This window comes from Staurois parvus, unplaced genomic scaffold, assembly GCF_062004578.1.
Source record: "Staurois parvus isolate SC_StPar_1 unplaced genomic scaffold, SC_StPar_1.0 ptg000668l, whole genome shotgun sequence".
Taxonomy (NCBI): domain Eukaryota; kingdom Metazoa; phylum Chordata; class Amphibia; order Anura; family Ranidae; genus Staurois; species Staurois parvus.
In genome coordinates, this window is record NW_028318464.1 from 4,783,308 (window position 1) to 4,801,960 (window position 18,653).

General features: G+C 42.8%; 2 protein-coding genes across 2 annotated transcripts in view; one reads left to right on the forward strand and one right to left on the reverse strand.

Annotated features, from left to right (window-relative positions):
- The first annotated feature begins 438 nt into the window (after positions 1 to 438).
- LOC149447867 (uncharacterized) lies at positions 439 to 17,486 on the forward strand. The gene is made up of 3 exons (XM_089651989.1): positions 439 to 723; positions 10,244 to 10,627; positions 16,432 to 17,486. The coding sequence occupies exons 2-3, from the start codon at positions 10,252 to 10,254 to the stop codon at positions 17,004 to 17,006; spliced, it is 951 nt and encodes a 316-aa protein (XP_089508115.1). The 5' UTR covers positions 439 to 723; positions 10,244 to 10,251; the 3' UTR covers positions 17,007 to 17,486.
- RELB (RELB proto-oncogene, NF-kB subunit) overlaps positions 17,436 to 18,653 on the reverse strand; it is a 56,704-nt gene continuing 55,486 nt past the window's right edge. The window contains exon 12 of the mRNA XM_089651988.1: positions 17,436 to 18,340. Coding sequence (XP_089508114.1) covers positions 18,179 to 18,340 — 162 coding nt within the window. The 3' untranslated portion in view covers positions 17,436 to 18,178. The remainder of the gene's footprint in view (positions 18,341 to 18,653) is intronic.

The following is an 18,653-nucleotide window of genomic DNA, read 5'->3' on the forward strand; positions in this document are numbered from 1 at the left end:
CTTACTCTATTCTTTGCTCAGCTGAAGCACTTTGGAAAAGTTTTCGCCACTCTTCAGGTCTCCATAGAAACGTGTGTCAAACTGTTTACCAAAGACTGGCACAGAACAGAGAGGGGACGCTAGTGGGTCGAGTTCTGAATGGGAACAAGATTTATGGGTCATTTGTATTCAGCTCCTGTATGAAAAATCACATTCCTTCATTGCTGGATTCACATGTCCACACTGGCAATTCTAAAAACTGCTGACAAAAGAACATTCCTGGACTTGGAACAAGGTGAACACTCAAGCCAATCCCTGATGTTCCTATAATCTAGATACTATTACATGCATTTATTGCCAGTGCTGAGTAGCTGGATTCAATGTACTATCCTGGCAGCTCCTTAGATATTCTTCTCTGTCATAATTGTACATAAAGAGCCTTTGTTGTGGTCAAGTGTCAGCTGAGCCGGTGCAAGAAGGGAGCTGATGCCTGGGGTGGGGAGTGAGGACATGGAGGGGTCCTTGTGATCATCTGATGGAGGAATGGATGCAGGCTGTGCTGGATCTGGGAGGAGAGGCTGCAGAAGTCAAGGTGGAGGAACTGGAGCCTCACAAAGGGCTGGAGGAGGGCAGCTAACAGTGACCCTGGAACATAGTAAAGGGGGAGTGTGATCAGCACATGATCTATGTAGGGGGGGACCACGGGAACAGGAGACAAGCAGAGCCTGGCAGAGCGCACACAAGGTAAGAGGAAAAAGGGAGACTGGAGCAGAGGCTAGAAGAGAATCAGGGACAGATTTACAATGAGTGTGTTGTGGAGATGGAGAGAGAGTAGGAAACTTTCCAGCTAGACATTCAACGTGAGCTGGATGAGAACAAGAACACTTGGAACAGCTGTGAATATTCAACTTCCTCCTCCAAGCAGGGGACCCGTAATGCTGCATTTCTTACACATCTAACGTGTGAACTTTTTCTATTTCTTGTTCTCATCTTTGAACTATCAGTATTTAAAAGTTTAGCATGTATCTATAGTGAAGGTTTTGGATAGGGTGGAAAAGGGTTAAAACTTTTTTTTGCTGTATATGGCCTGTTGGGGAGATTTCCCTTCACTTCCAGTCCTGGAGAAGATACAGGAAATGAGTGGAAATCTGTACCAATTTTCCTATGTTGTCAGCTGAACAGGTGACCACATGAGAAGATTTTTTTTTTTTCCTAAGTTGTCCTTGAGTAATTTGCTAAATTTGTTGTTGCTCTTTAACCTTAAAACAGTTGTTGATGTGCTTTGACATTTTATTTGCTTACAGTTACTTATGTTGTTTGAATTCTGTATATCGAAATGTACTGTATGTGTACCATCTGTATATCTGGGAGGGAAGATTAGTTTAACAGCTGACATAAGATCAGTTAAGCTGGCCATACACTGCTCAGATTCAGCAGGAATCTTGACAAAATTTGTAGGCAGCCCTGTAGACAATGCCAGGCTTGACATAAATTCCAATTTTCAATCAACTGTTGTCAAAGGAGCAGGGTGGAAAATTTTCAGCCCAACAGCACCTGAACCCAATTCGATGCAGTCTCTGTTTGGGTATTCTGACAGCTGCTGGTCCTGGTTGCTAAATGCAACAGCCGGCAGAGGAGATTCCTTAATCCATGCTTAACGAGAGAAACCTAAACTGTATGGACAGCTTTAGTTATACAAAGGGGTTAATTTACTAAAGGAGTAGAGACTTTTCATCTAACTTACTTTGCTAAGTGAATGTTAGTGAATAAGTCTGAAGCTGTGTTCACTTTAAAATGTATGTGCTAGTACAAATCTTTTTTTCAACTCGCACATAACTGGGTATTTAAAATGAAGACAGGTTCATCTTATTTACCAACTTTCCGTTTGCAAATGGATTATTCACATTGTTAGGTGAACAGCATTTAATATAGAATTCTATCTTAAATATAACTAGCCTTAAAAATGTGCCATCCCCCCCCTTTCTAACACCTATGCTGACCAACACTATATTGCCAAAAATATTGGGACACCCCTCCAGATAATTTAATTCAGGTGTTCCAGTCACCTCCATGGCCACAGGTGTATAAAATCAAGCACCTAGGCATGCAGACTGCTTCTACAAACATTTGTGAAAGAATGGATCGCTCTCAGGAGCTCAGTGAATTCAAGCGTGGTACCGCGATAGGTTGCCATCTGTGCAATAAGTCCATCGGTGAAATTTCCTTGCTACTAAATAGCCCACAGTCTGCTGTTAGTGGTAAAGTGGAAGCAACTGGGAACAACAGCAATGGGCCACAAAGTGGCAGGCCACGTAAAATGACAGAGCAGTGTCAGCACATGCTGAAGCGCACAGTGCGCAGAAGTTGGCAACTGTCTGCAGAATCAATAGCTAAAGACCTCCAAACTTCATGTGGCCTTCAGATTAGCACAACAACAGTGTGTAGAGAGCTTCATGGAATGGGTTTCCATGGCTGAGCAGCTGCATCCAAGCCTTACATCACCAAGTGCAATGCAAAGCTTCGGATGCAGTGGTGTAAAGCATGCTGCTACTGGACTCTAGAGCAGTGGAGACGTGTTCTCTGGCGTGAAGAATCATGCTTCTCTGTCTTGCAAACCGATGGATGTGTCTGGGTTTGGCGGTTTCCAGAACGGTACTTGCCTGACTGCATTGTGCCAAGTGTAAAGTTTGGTGGAGGGGGGATTATGGTGTGGGGTTGTTTTTCAGGGGTTGGGCTTGGCTCCTTAGTTCCAGTGAAGGGAACTCTTAAGGCGTCAGCATACTAAGACATTTTGGACAATTTCATGCTCCCAACTTTGTGGGATGGCTCCTTCCTGTTCCAACATGACTGTGCACCAGTGGTCTTTTCTGTTGAGCAAGTTTGGGTGGAGGAACTTGACTGGCCTGCACAGAGTGCTGACCTCAACCTGATAGAACACCTCTGGGATGAATTAGAGAGGAGACTACCAGCTAGGTCTTATCGCCTGACATCAGTGCCAGACTTCACAAAATGCGCATCTGGAAGAATGGTCAAACATTCCCACAGATACACTCAACCTTGTGGACAGCCTTCCCAAAACAGTTGAAGCTGTTATAGCTACAAAGGGTGGGCCAACTCAATATTGAACCCTACGGACTAAGACTGGGATGCCATTACAGTTCATGTGCGTGTAAAGGCAGGCATCCCTATACTCTTGGCAATATAGTGTATTTACCTATTTTCAGCCCCTTTTTGGTCCAGTCACATGATCCCCCGTGTCAGCCAGCAGCAGCTGCTGTGGAGAAGAGAGCATGCTCGACAATGGCTAGTAAAGCCTTAAGTGTTGATGTCACCAATAGGCTTTAATGGCCCCGCTATTTTTGGCATTCCATCCTTTTCCCTGCAGCCATCGCTGGCTGACACAGACATGGAGTGGGCTGAAAATAGGCAAGTATATACATTTTTTTTTTACACAGGATAGTCAGCATAATTACAGTGCCTTGAAAAAGTATTCAGACCCTTTGAAATTTTCCACGTTCTGTCATGTTACAACCAGAAATGTAAATGTATTTTATTGGGATTTTATGTGATAGACCAACACAAAGTGGCACATGCTTATGAAGTGGAAGGAAAATGATATATGGTTTTCAACATTTTTTACAAATAAATATCTGAAAAATGTGGGGTGCATTTGTATTCAGCCCCCCTTTACTCTGATACCCCTAACTAAAATCTATTGCAACCAATTCCCTTTAGAATTCACCTAATTAGTAAATAGAGTCCACCTGTGTGTAGTTTAATCTCAGTATAAATACAGCTGTTCTGTGAAGCCCTCAGAGGTTTGTTAGAGAACATTAGTGAGCAAACAGCATCAAGAAAACCAAGGAATACACCAGACAGGTCAGGGATAAAGTTCTGAGAAGTTTAAAGCAGGGTTAGATTATAAAAAATATCCCAAGCTTTGAACATCTCACAGCACACTGTTCAATCCATCACTGGAAAGAGTATGGCACAACTGCAAACCTACCAAGACATGGCTGTCCACATAAACTGACAAGCCGGGCAAGGAGAGCATTAATCAAAGAAGCAGCCAAGAAGCCCATGGTGAAACTGCAGAGATCCACAGCTCAGGTGGGAGAATCTGTCCACAGGACAACTATTAGTCGTGCACTCCACAAATCTGGCCTTTATGGATGAGTGACAAGAAGAAAGTCGTTGTTGAAAAAGCCTTAGGAGGTCCCTTTTGCAATTTGCGAGAAGCCATGTGGGGGACACAGCAAACTTGGAAGAAGGTGCTCTGGTCAGATGAGACCAAAATTGAACTTTTTGGCTTAAAAGGAAAATGCAATGTGTAGCAGCAAACGGACACTGCACATCACCCTGAACAAACCATCCGCAACATGAAACGTGGTGGCAGCATCATGTTGTGGGGATGCTTTTCTTCAGCAGAGACAGGGAAGCTGGTCAGAGTTAATGGAAAGATAGATGGAGCCACATACAGGGCAATCTTAGAAGAAAACCTGTTAGTCTGCAAAAGACTTGAGACTGGAGCGGAGATTCACCTTCCAATAGGACAACGACCCTAACCATACAGCCAGAGCTACAATGGAATGGTTTAGATCAAAGTGTTATCATGTGCTAGAGTGGCCCAGTCAAAGTCTAGACCTAAATACAATTGAGAATCTGTGGCAAGACTTTAAAATTGCTGTTCACAGACGCTCTCCATCCAATCTGACAGAGCTTGGGCTATTTTACAAAGAAGAATGGGCAAAAAAATGAACTCTCTAGATGTGCAAGCCTGCTAGAGTCATCCCCAAAAATACTTGCAGCTGTAATTGCAGCGAAAGGTGGTTCTACAGGGGGGCTGAATACAAATGCACACACTTTTCAGATATTTGTAAAAAAATTTGAAAACCATTTATCATTTTCCTTCCACTTCACAACCACTTTGTGTTGGTCTATCACATAAAATCCCAAATACCACTACATTTACATTTTTGGTTGTAACATGACAAAATGTGGACAATTTCAAGGGGTATGAATATTTTTTCAAGGCACTGTATAAGGAATAAGGGGGCATTTGTAAGGCTGGTTAGGTTTAAACTGGAATTCCACTTTTAAAAAATCATCTGTCATTGCTTTCAAATAGCCCGACCAGAATGGTAATCTTGCATTGAGAGAGGTGAACAGTAAAGTACAACCACCATGCAGCAGCATTAAAGCGTTACTAAACCCACAACAGTAAAATCAGTCTGTATATGCAGTAAAGCATGCTTGTTATACTCATTCTGCAAACTAAGGGGTTATTCCTCTGCATTGTGCAAAAAGGGTGTTTGATCCTGTCTTCTCTGATCCTCCCCTTCTTCCAGTGTCCTCTTATCACCTGATAAGACATGTGTGGAGTCACTCTGCACATGCTCAGTTTGATATGTATTGCTAGAGTTTTTTTTTTCTTGGTAAGAGTGCATGTGATCAGCACAGGGCCAATCAGAGCTGTCCAGACAGAGGGTCAGGGGTCATGCAGTCTCATATGACAATCAGAGCAGAATGAAAACTCCTCCTACAAGCTTTAACATGTACTCTGCTGGACACTGATAGAAGTCACATGACTGCTGTAACTGCTGAAGAGAAAAACCAGAGTTAGACTTACCGGTAACTCTGTTTCCAGTAGCCTTCCAGGGCAGCCCTTGGGAGATGGAGCTCCTCCCCTCCAAGCGGGAAACACATTGTCACTTCGTCTTTTAAGGCAGTCCCTCAGGCCCATGACCAGTTATCCATAGCAACTAAAGGACGGATCTGAAAGATATATCAAACAACAAAACACCAAGCAACTTTTAAATCCTAGGGTGGGAACGTGCTGTCCTGGAAGACTACTGGAAACAGAGTTACCGTTAAGTCTAACTCTGGTTTTTCCCAAGTCATTTTTGCAGGCCAGCCCTTGAGAGGATAAACAAGTATTTACCAGATTAGGGGGGGAACCACTGCTTGGAGGACCTTCCTCTCAAAGGCCTGGTCTTAGCTGGAGATAAGGTCCAGATGGTAATGCTGGAGAAAAGCAGAGAACCTGGACCAGGTTGCTGCCTTGCAAATTTGCTCTGGGGTAGCTCCCACTTTTTCCGCCCACGTAGCCAATGAAGCCCTAATGGAGTGTCACTTGAAATTTAGAGGGTCTTCTTGCAGAGAGCACTCAAGGTAAACGGATAGAGCCGCTATTTGCACTTTTAGAGTACTCAGCTTAAGTCTCTTTTCTAACCCCTGCTGCAGGAATTCTAGAATAGTTGGAGTGTCCATACTCAATTTATTGTTTTCACTGCATCATGAGTGTAACTTTTTCCACATCTTTTTGTAAATGGCTCTGGCATTTGGCTTCCTAACGCTCAGTAAGGTCACCACAACCTTGTCTGAGAGCCCTTTTGCCTTTAACAACTTCTTTTCAGAAGCCAGGCTGTCCACTTGAAATCTCCTGGCTTGAGGTGGTGACAAGGCCCCTGCCGCATCATATCTTTCCTGAGGGGAAGCAGCCAAGGTTGTTCTTTCGAAAGGGAGAGGAGTTGCGAGAACCACACCCCCCTGGGCCAGAATGGAGTGATCAAAATTAACGTTGCCTTTTCTAGTAGGAATTTGTTCAAAACTCTGGGGATCAGGTGAACTGGGGGGGAAGGTGTGGCACTTCCCAAAATTCCAAGGATTCTGGAGAGCGTCAACCGCCATGGCTGGATCTCGTGGATATAGTGAATAAAAAAGATCCAGTTTTGTATTTATGGCTGATGCAAAAACATCTATTCCTGGCATCCCCCAACGCTCTGTAATTTTCGCAAACACGTCCGGATGCATTTCTCTTGCAACAATTCATGGTGACTGAGGAAATCTGCCACTTGGTTGTGATCTCCTTTTAGGTGAACTGCTGACAGGGATAAAATATTCTTCACCACCCACCAGCAGATCTGATTTGAAATCGTGATTAAGAAAGGGCTCCTGGTGCCCCCGTTTATTTAGATATATGACTGTCCTCGAATTGTCGGATAGGACCATGAGGTGGTGAACCCTCACCTGATCCTGACAATAGGAAATTGCTTTTGCTACCGCCATAAGTTCTCTCCAATTTGAAGTGGCCTGGGCTTCCTCTAGGATCCATTTTCCTTGGGCTGGCTGCCCCCCCCCCCCCCCCGTAGATGGGCTCCCCAGCCCCACTTGCTTGCATCTGTTGTCAGCTTCTGCAAAATCGGAAATGACCAGAGCAATCCCTGATATAGATGTGTGCGGTCTCTCCACCACCATAATGCCCTCTTCACTGCTGCTGGCAGATGTACCTTCTGTCCAGGTCCTCCTTCCCTTGTACTTGCAGTAGAAAGGACTGTAAGGGCCTTAGATGGAACTTGGTCCACTGTACAGCTGGGATTGCTGATGCCATCAAGCCTAGTACCGAGTTCTCACACTGACACGCTGATTGTTCTGTGGAGCCCCCACTCTTCTGATTAGACTTTCTCTTCTGGAAGCACTGTCTTCTGGTCTACTGAACTGAGATAGTATCTTAGAAACAGAATATTTTGAGTGGGACAAAGATTTGACTTGTCCAGGATGAGAATCCATCCCAGGGACTTCAACCACTGTTGTGCTTGAATCAGATTTTCTGTCAGCTGTGCTTCTGTGGGGGCCAAAAACAGGAGGTCATTCAGTTACGGAGCTACTATTATGGACTTCAACCTTTACGGTGCTAGAGCCTCTGCCCATACCTTCTTAAATATTCTCGGTGAAAAGGAAAGGCCAAAGGGAAGCACTCTGCTCTGGAAGTGACACTCCTTTCCATTTATCTCCACCGCCAGCCTCAAGAATTTCTGGGTGTCTTCTCAAATGGGGACATGGAGGTAGGCATCCCTCAATTCCATAGTTGCCATGAACGCTTTTTGGTAAAGTATATTTTTTATGGCAAAAGTTGATTCCATATGGAATCTTTTGTAACAAATTGCCTTGTTCAAGGGTTCGAGATTTAGAAACAGACAAAATTTTCCAGACAGCTTCTTGACCACAAACACATGGGAATAAAACTGCTTTCTTCTCTCGGAAATAGGATGAGCACTCCTTGGTCTACCATTTTCCCAGGAGGAGAGGGAGCGCTTGATCCTTTTTGGGATCTCCTGAAAGTCTTGTCAGAAGAAATCTATCTGGAGGGATGGTGTTGAACTCTAGAGCATAACCCTTGTCGATGATTAGGACATATTTGGCTGAAATCTTCTGCCACTGGGGAAGGAAGGTAGTCAACCTTCCTCCTACTGGCGTCCTGAAGTCACTATTGTGCTTTTTTTGGCTGTTCCCTTCTTTCTTGTTGTGGACAGTCCTTTTGGCCCCGAAAAAAAACCTCCTCTGGAAAGGTTTTTATTTTTCTGCTGTGAAGGCCTTCTCTGCTGTTCTCTCCAAGGCCGCATCCAAACCTGGCTTGAACAGCAGGTCTCCTAAAAAGGGAAGATTACATAATCTTAACTTAGATGCTGTATCCCCGGACTGGGTTTTTACCCAGACAGCCCTTCTAGCTGCCACTGTCAAAGCCCCTGCTCTTGCGGTGAGCTTTACCAACTCAGCGAATGCATCTGTGATGTAACCGACTGCTTTGAAGAGAACCAGCATGGAATTCAGAATCTCCTCCCTTGGCGTGCCATTCTTAATGTGATCTTGTAACTCATTCAACCAGAAATCCAAATTTCTTTCGACACAGGTTGTAGCTAAGGTGAGTTTTAGGCTAGCCAAAATAGTCTCCCAGGCTCTTTTAGTACCACATCTGACATCACCTGGTGAACCGGAAATACCTTAGTTTTCTTTTTCTGTAACGCCGATACATCAGTTCATGTTTTAAGGGTTGACCCTTCTTTTCCTCAATTTCTAAGGTCTGGTAGATGGTCGATAATAGGTCTTCCACATCATCTAAGGATAAGTTAAATTTAGAGCCTTTCCTTTCCTCCTCCTCCTCTTTCATGCTCTGATTCCGAACTGGAAGCATCCGCATCACTAGCCACCAGGCTAACTGCTCTGTCCACTGCAACATCCTAAGACTCTAAAACCATCAACCCTGGCGAGGCTATGGGTGAGGACTGACTAGCTGGAGCAGCTAGAGTTCTGATGTCTGCAGTCAGCTTCTTAAACTCCTTAAAAGGTAGAGGCCATTTCCTCCTTGACTGATCAAAAGAAATTTGCATAAAGGGTGTCCGATTCTTTTTTTAATAAATGGGTAACACACTGTTCACAAAGCAGTTCTGTGTGCTCTGTAGGCATCTTCGTCCCACATTTTGCACATCACTTTTTGGTAATGGGCTTTGGGCTCTTTAAGCAGCTTCACCTTCCAAGACATAAAACACAGGGGGCCACCCCAGTGGTCAATAAATGACTCCCCACAAGAAATGTGCTCACCTGGTAAACAACGCTGCTCTCCTGCTGTGCCCCAGACTGATAAGCATCACCAACATCCTAGATGCTCTGACCCAAACAACTTTGACACAAAGGACACCCACTGGTGCCTACCTGCGTCCTGCTGGTACCTGTTTCCTGCAAAGCCTGTGCAGATGGCAGTTCCGGGTCAAGCGGCACCAACTGCAGAAGCTCCGCTCCCCACTGGGACCACCAAGGGGATAACTGCCTCGATACCTCTCGTCCACACCTGGGGTCAAAGGGAGGGGCAATGGATCACCTCCCACCTTCTGCAAAGAAGGGATCACCGTGGCCCAAAAAAAAGACCGACCTCCACCACCAACAGTCCCCTGGAAGGTAAAGATGACCTCCCTAGACTGGAGCTCTCTTCCAGGCAGCCCTTAAGAGCCCTCTGGCGGTCCCTGAGGCAACATGTCCCCTCCGGATGGAGGAAACACAATAACTGCTCATGGGCCTGAGGGATTGCCTTAAAAAATGAATTGGCAATGTGTTTCCTGATTGGAGGGGAGGAGCTCCATCTCTCAAGGGCTGGCCTAGATGACAACTCGGGAAAAGGTATTTAACAGTTTATATTTACTAATGTAATTGCAATTCCATGTTCTGTGTATTGAGGAAGACTGGATATAGTGAATGCAGGATCCTGGGTTTAGTAACACTTTAAGTAGAGAGCACTGAATGTATGGCTGCCTCCATGAACATACATATTTACAAACTACGCACATAAAAAACATACATTATACACCAACCAATAAGGTTATCTACATAAGGCTAATCATATTTATCTGTTAAAAGAACTTTAAACCACAATATAATCTTTTTATAATGTGTTATCTTCTTGTCTACATTCTGCTTCTGCATTTCCTTTCAGCTGTCATAATGGTGTCTCATATTCTACTTATCATTGTTGCTTTTGCTGTTTTTATCACCCAGATTGTACTAAGTAGACTGTCAGATTCACTGCTCACGCTTGCGGACTCGGCACATACGCTGTCTCTTATAATTGCTCTGTGCCCAAACATCATCCTTTCCTACTTGTCCTCTTTGTCCTCCCATGCTAAGGCCCGTCTTCCCACACTGTTCTCCCTCCTGTCACCTCTCCTGCTCTCCTCCCTGTGTCTGGCTCTCACTTTAGGCTCCCTGGGACATCTGGTACATCCTCATCACTCTCATCGCCCAGCTCTCATCTTTGTGGCTGGGGTGCTGGGTCTGCTCTTCAATGTGACCTATCTGGCCGTAACAGGAGCTCTGCAAGGTAAGGATATGGAACCATGAGACCTAAGCCCCCTGTTCACACCTCAGTGATTTGTCATGCGTTTCCAGAAGCGCAGCAATTCTCAACAATAAGAATTCCATTCTATTCTATGAGGCCCGCTCACATCTGCTGTTTCTTGTTACACCAAAGTACAGATGCTTCTTTGGGGCAGGATTATGCATTTGTTTTTTTGATCCATATACTTCAAATGGAGCACCTGAACAAAACAGGTAACGTACCTAACAAGTTTGCTAGTTACCTGCTTTCCATTGGCCCAAAGAAAAACACTTGAAAAAATACTGAAAAGGCCCAAACAATGCATTTAAACACGAAATGCAGAACAAATATGTGAGCGCTAAAACAATGACCAATTTATTAGCAGCTGTACACCAAAAAAGGTACCAATAAACCTTTCAAGACACATATAAAAGGAGGGGGTGGAGCGCTAGTAAAATCAACAATATCAAATAAATACAGATATAAATATAAAGTGACAAGGTGTAAATACATAAGCCACTGGATGGTGGCCAAAAGGTGCTAGAAGGTGTTGACCCAGTTAAAAGTCCACAAAGAAAAAGTGTTGATAAGATCTCAAATGATCTCAGGATATCCAGTGATACGGACTGTGGATCAGGTGATAGATGATAATAAGATTGCGCACTCACCAGATACGCAAATCAAATGCGCACAGATAGTAGTAAACCACTGGTCATCAGGATATCATCAAATAGGTCTGGTCAGGTCAGGTCGTCCCTCAGTCCCTGGTGGTGCTATCACTCATAGGAGTCACCACACAATGGATTCAGCTGCAGCTCTACTTGACGCGTTTCGAGCGACTGCTCGCAGTCATAGGGGTTTAGCTGTGCAGCGGGCGGACGCTCCTTCCTTGTATATATAGGAGAAATGGTGCGTGTGCAGTTAACAAGCGCCATTTTCCAAGAGCAGCATGTCTCCGCAATGGGTGCCATTTTGGCGTAGCCCGACCGCCGGCACATGTGCAGATGCCATTAGAATGGACTCGCGGTGACAGGCAGCCTTGCAGAGATCCTTAAGCCCAGATTGGTGGCTGTAAATTTGATTATGTGCCACATATGCCTCAGTATACATACATATAGTGGAGAATGACATCTATAAAGATGACCCCTGATACAGACTTTATTGTGCAGGTCTACAGGTGACTCAGGATGAATTTACAATAAAACAAATGCATTAATATGTATGTAGCTTGAGGTCATGTGTATATGGTAAGTAAAGCTTAACAGTCATTACCCCATATGAAAACAAATAAAAATGTTGTAAATCTAATCCTCAATGAATAAATTAATCTGCAGTAATCGTAATCATGAAGCATTATACATGCTATAATAACATAAAATTAAAATAAATCATAAAACACTGTACGTACTGTAATGGACACCGTGAGATATATACACTTAAATCGAATAAATAAGGGAGGTCCAAGATATCATAAAAACATGTGAATTAATGTATATAATAAATCACTCCCACATAAAATTATAAAATAGAATAATCATAAAATAAATGCGTATGCATAAAATCATATCCTACATATACACATTAAAAAAAATGCTTCAAAGACAACTAAAATATTGTATTTCCCATCACTTTCTGTTCTGGTGACAATGGTGACCAACATATAAAGAGGGAAGATCTCCCCAATGGGACAGCAGAAAAACAAAACTGATAAAAGGTCTGATCCAGGGATAGGCAACCTTGGAGAGGTGGACATCTACCTGAACAACATGGAAAAAGTCAAAGATCACCGCAGTGTCGCCTTCTCACAGCTGATTTGAACTTGTACGTAATTGCTGTACTACTGCGCTGCAATCACGTGCATTGCACAGCAATTATAGGTTTAAATGAGGCAGTGAGCAGGGGACATATCGCCTCCTTACCACCTGTGAAACATTCTCGGATCACTTTCCCAGAAGAGCAGCAGCATCTGCCACACTTGTTCATGAGCCCTAAATTGGTGGGGTGGGTGGTAAAACACTGTTGATGAGTGATGGTTTGACCACCCTCAATCCCTACCCCCTTTAGCTGCAGCAGAAGAGTAGAATTATACCCCCTGCTGCCACCCGCCGATCGCAACCCTTCAAGTGAATGGGGCCACAACCGCATGAAATGCTTGTGGTTACAACGCACTAGTGAAGTGTTCAAGGGGTTACAGCAGGCGATACAATGCCTCCTCACTGCCTGCTTTAATCCCTTGGTCACTGTACTGCACAAGGTTGCAGGGTGCTTGCAGACCAACCCCATTAACTTTAATGGGTCATGTTGGATAAGTGCTACACCCAAGAGTGACAGGCTGTATAATTCCTGCTGTGACCATGACATTTGAACAATCCTGGCCACTGCAACTAAAGGGGGGTGTAGAGCTGGGGGGGATGTTAAAACATGGCTCAATTATGGTTTTACGACCCCCTCCAATATCATAAGTGTAAATAAGCCCTTACTATCCTAAGACCCCAGTTGCTTGCTCTGCTTAAACAGGTGTCATTAATGGCATAACAACATCTATGAGTTGTGTGTGGGCTTTACTTGTAAGACACACTGACCTGAACAAAACAGCTTGAGGATAATACAGGAGAGTCAGTACACTGGAGCTTTTCCAGTCTTGCTTATGCTGTGGGCTCCAGTCTAACTAAAACAGAGAGGTGGAGTGCAAGTGATATCACTCCCCTGTAAGCGGAACTAGAGAAACAGTAGTGCCACCCGGCTCAAAATGAATAGTTTTACATAAAGAAAATGCCATAACATTTAGCTGTAGAATTTTCTGATATGATTCAGATTACTATCCAGGCTCTGAAGGAGCAAAGCCCTAATGCCATTAAACTCTCTCCAGCACATTTCACAGTTGGGATAAGGTTTTAGTGTTGGGTGCAATGGTTTGTTTTAACCAAATTCTGTGTTCATATAGTGTAAGTGCACATTTTGTCTTGTACCCTCAGTACATTGTTCTAGTAGAACGCTGGAACTTTTGGGTGCTCACTGCCAAATCAGGCAAACAGCAATTTTTTTCAAATGATATATTAATGAACTGCAGATCCTTAGCTGTCATTTTAAGAATCTTTGTTACCAATCTGAGGCTTGTACACCATGCCATAGCACTTATCTATCTAAGATCTCCACACCTGGGGAGAACACCACCAGCTCCTAAAACTTTCTGCCTGATGTATGAGCTTCTGCAGTCCTCTTCAAATCTAGTCCACATTGCACTTCACCAGCTGTCCTATGTAGAGCAGGCATCAACATTTTTTTTTGTCATTATCTTAGGGAATGAAAAGGTTTTCCATCAGTGACCCTAATTGTTTAACCCATTTATGAAGGATATGTTGTTGGTTAAATATTATGAATTACTACTATTAATTAAAATCATGTCACATGTAATTAGGCATTCATGTAAAATTAGAAAGAGCCCATAAGGAGTCACATTTTTCCAACAGCTGTATATATGAAATATATTGCTCAACATTTTGAAAATATACAGTTGTGTTCAAAATAATAGCAGTGTGTTGAAAAAAGTGAATAAAGCTCAAAATCCTTCTAATAGCTCTTATTTCCATACACACACAAATGCATTGGGAACACTACACATTCTATTCCAAATCAAAACATGAAGAAAAATATATCAAATTTGTGTTGTTCCTCTAAAAAAAAATTGAAGAAAAGTGAATATTAGACTGTTCAAAAAAATAGCAGTGTTTGTATTCTTCTTTACAAACTCAAACATTCACTATATAAACTGAAAAATGTTTGAAGATTTTGCTTTCCTTTGAATCACTTAATTAATATTTAGTTGTATAAGCACTGTTTCTGAGAACTGCTGTACATCTGTGTTGCATGGAGTCAACCAACTTCTGGCCCCTGTGATCAGGTATTCCAGCCCAGGATGATTGGACTACATTCCACAGTTCTTCTCTATTTCTTGGTTTTGCCTCAGAAACTGCATTTTTGATGTCACCCCACAAGTTTTCTATTGGATTAAGATCCGGGGATTGGGCTGGCCACTCCATAACGTCAATCTTGTTGGTCTGGAACCAAGATGTTGCACATTTACTGGTGTGTTTGGGGTTGTTGTCTTGTTGGAACACCCATTTCAAGGGCATTTCCTCTTCAGCATAAGGCAGCATGACCTCTTCAAGTATTCTGATGTATTCAAACTGATCCATGATCCCTGGTATGCGATATATAGGCCCAACACCATAGTATGAGAAACATCCCCATATCGTGATGCTTGCGCAACCATGCTTCACTGTCTTCACAGTGTACTGTGGCTTGAATTCAGTGTTTGGGAGTCGTCTGACAAACTGTCTCCGGCCACTAGACCCAAAAAGAACAATCCTACTTTCATCAGTCCACAAAATGTTGCGCCATTTCTCTTTAGGCCAGTCAATGTGCTCTTTGGCAAATTGTAACCTCTTCAGCACGTCTTTTTTTCAACAGTGGGACTTTGCGGGGGCTTCTTGCAGATAGCTTGGCTTCACATAGGCGTCTTCTAATTGTAACAGCACTCACAGGTAACTTTAGACCTTCTTTGATCTTCCTGGAGCTGATTGTTGGCTGAGTCCTTGCCATTTTGGCTATTCCTCTATCCATTTGAATGGTAGTTTTTTGCTTTCTTCCATGTCTTTCAGGTTTTGGTTGCCATTTTAAAGCATTTGCGATCATTTTAGCTGAGCAGCCTATCATTTTCTGCACTTCTTTATATGTTTTCCCCTCTCCAATCAACTTTTTAATCAAGGTACGCTATTCTTCTGAACAATGTCTGGAACGACCCATTTTCCTCAGAATTTCAGAGAGAAATGTACTGTAACCAGCATGTACAACATTTGCTGCCTTCCTTCCTTAAATAAGGGCAATAATTGCCACCTGTTTTTCAAAGAATGAATGACCACTAATAGAACTCCACACTGCTATTATTTTGAACATGCCCCTTTCAATTAGTGATTCAATTACACAGAATCAGCAGCATGCATGTCATGACTGTTGGGTCTGTTGGATTTCTATTACTCTACTACACCTGCTAGTAAATTGTTTGCCATGTAGGAATATCATTTCTACCAAAAACAGTGATTGATCAGGTTAGTGATGTCTGACTGCTATTATTTTGAACACAACTGTATGTTAGAAAACGTTTGACTTATAGGAAGTGCATATTGCAGTAGGAAGTCACATTGCCAGAAAAGCTTCTAGGAGCTACATCTATATGAATGCCAAGCCACTGGTTAGACACCATTCCTGTAAAGAAAAGTGGATTTTGATTAATGCTTTAACATATAAATGAAAGTGATATACATACATAAAGTGATTCTTAATACATACAAAAAAAAAAGTTAGGAAGGACGTTTTCAGCATTTAGCAAGGCCTTTGTGCAGTTAAAAAATGTTTGGTAACCATACTCAATAGGATAGTCTGGGCAATGTGAAGGTCCCTTTAAATGGTTGTCTATGGAACAATTGCAAAACTGAGTTACATGCTCCTATATGAACTGCTGGGGCAACATGGCATTTCAAACTGATATTTAGTCTCAGAGTTTACTCCAGGCCTTCAAGCCAAGAAAATAAACTGCTTTGACAAGCTGGCAAGGCACAAGTGACCCTATTTTCTTTGCTGCAAAATAATATTAGTGGGTACACTTGCTTTTAAATGCTGTTATTTGGCTGGTCTTAAACAAACATTTTATACCCAACTAATATCTTCTGTTAACCCTCTTTTATACTTTTTTGCATTGTACTCACATCTTTTAAAATATATCTTGCTGTACATTTTAACCAAACCAGGTCTGTGTCTATCAACATTACATCAACAGCAACAACCAAGATGGCGGCTAGTGCTGTGCCTGTTGTGTTGTCTGGCTCCTTCTTCCCTCCTCCTGGCCAGCAGTTTGCTTCTTCACCTGTTCACTCACCCCACTGTGCACTACTTGGATCCAGCTCTCTCCTTGGCTTCCATAGCAATCATGGTGGCTTCGGTTTACTCAGACATAGTTCACAATGGCCGTGTCCTTCTTCAAGCCACACCTGCCTCTGCTAATATACAAAGTCTTAAGATGGATTTGGATGCCCTCTGTGGCCATAACGGACATCATGAACTTCATATGTGGGCCCTTTCCGGTGATCATGGGGTGGCATCTCTCCATGTTCACTGTCCTGGAGTGGAGGCGTACAAGACTATTTTAAGCCAAGCCAGAGTTCTGTTTAAGCGCCATGGCATAAGGGAGCTGACGGTACAACCAGAATTTGGAATGCCAGGCACATGTTCCTTGGCCTGTGGACCTGTCTGCACCCATTACTCCTGTTGTGACCCCACCCTTTCTACGAGCAATGATTTAGTCCTGGCCAATGTGTGTGCATGAGATATAAGTAAAACACCACATCGGACAGGCCAGTCCACTAATAAGGCACTAGAAAGTTAATGGCTTTTGAAAAATGGAGGCACTTTACATATAGAATTAACAGGTGGAAGCACAGACATTATGGACGACAAAGTAACAATTCTATAAAATGTACTTGTAGTCTATGCACGATAAAGGCAACCATTAGGTGTACTGAAAAAATATTCAGCCAATCGATACTCAAGGAACAAGAACGTCACTGTGGTGCGAGTCATACCCTAGGGAACCAGAAGACCATATTCTCTGAAATATTATTCTGTCCAATCGCTGGCTATGTGGATGCATTTCTGTAATTGTGACAACAAAGCTGTACCATTTATTAATGTTTTTACATTAGCCTTAGCTTGTCTTGTTTATGTTGGCAGGATACACAAACGCAACACAATGATGTTTAAAAAATAAGTTCTTTTAATGATATATTAAAAAAAGTTAGTGCTCTCAGTTTCTTGCTGTTATTCACATTTTTATGCCCCAATAGTTTAAAAAATCTGTTCACTGTTAAGCCCCAATCCCGATCCGCTCAAGCTCAATGCAATCTGCCTATTTTAGGTACAAACCTTAACTACTTTCCCCAAGCCCCCCCTGCCTCAGGGATATTCAGGAGATACAAATTACTAAGCTCTCAAAAAATGACTACACCATTTCTGGTCAAACTGAAGATGTCTAAACATTCTGATTATTTTCAGAAAAAGGGGCTTTTAGAGCTTCACTTCAGACAACTGGCCCATGTGTCTGACCTTTCTGAAAGGGCAGATATCCACTCAGATACTGATTAGCTAGAGTGGGAGATGCTTACATTCAAAGGCTGCATCAGATAATGGATGAAACTTTTATACAGTCAGTATTGTTCCCTGAATGATTTGGCATTCAGTATACACATGGACTGCACATCATTTTTGCTGTGGATGGCCAAATCTGTACTGTAATCCTGTTCAGCCAACCTAATGTGAAACTCTACTCAAGACCTTAGGTTATGAACAGACGCGGGAAGCTGATCCCTTGTCAGGTGACTATTGCTGCCTGGGCCCCTACTGAGAAAATCTCCCCTCCCCCACTTCCTTAGCAGGTGACACCTAGCTCATTGATGGGAGCTAAACTCCCTGTTACCTCTCACTGGCTGTTGTCATCTGCTCCTAGTGGATTCTAAAGACAAATATGAAGAAAGCATTCCGGAAGAGGAAACCAGGAAGCTTGGCACACAACAATGCTGGGTGCAAATGGGGCAGACAGTAAGGGTACACAGGTAGTAGGAAAATCTTGATAAAGGATCTAACCCTTTCCGAATGTATCCAAACCTAAAAACAACATGAAAAATAAACATGCCATTAGGAATATCAAGTAATGCACTACAGAGAACTATGATATATCAAATTAAGTAACCCAAATCTACCAATTTCAAATATGTTAACAAGTTGTTTGATAGATTGGTAACTATGAGTTACTATACATACATAAACTCCATGTAGTGCCATACCGATGTTTTTGACTTCTCAAATGGCAGCAGCTAGTAACTGTTTTACAATCTGAACTGTCTGTATTGAGGGGGAGGAGTAAAGTGTGAGTAAAGTGCTGTGACTCTCTCTCTATACAATCAAATGAAGTTCGCCT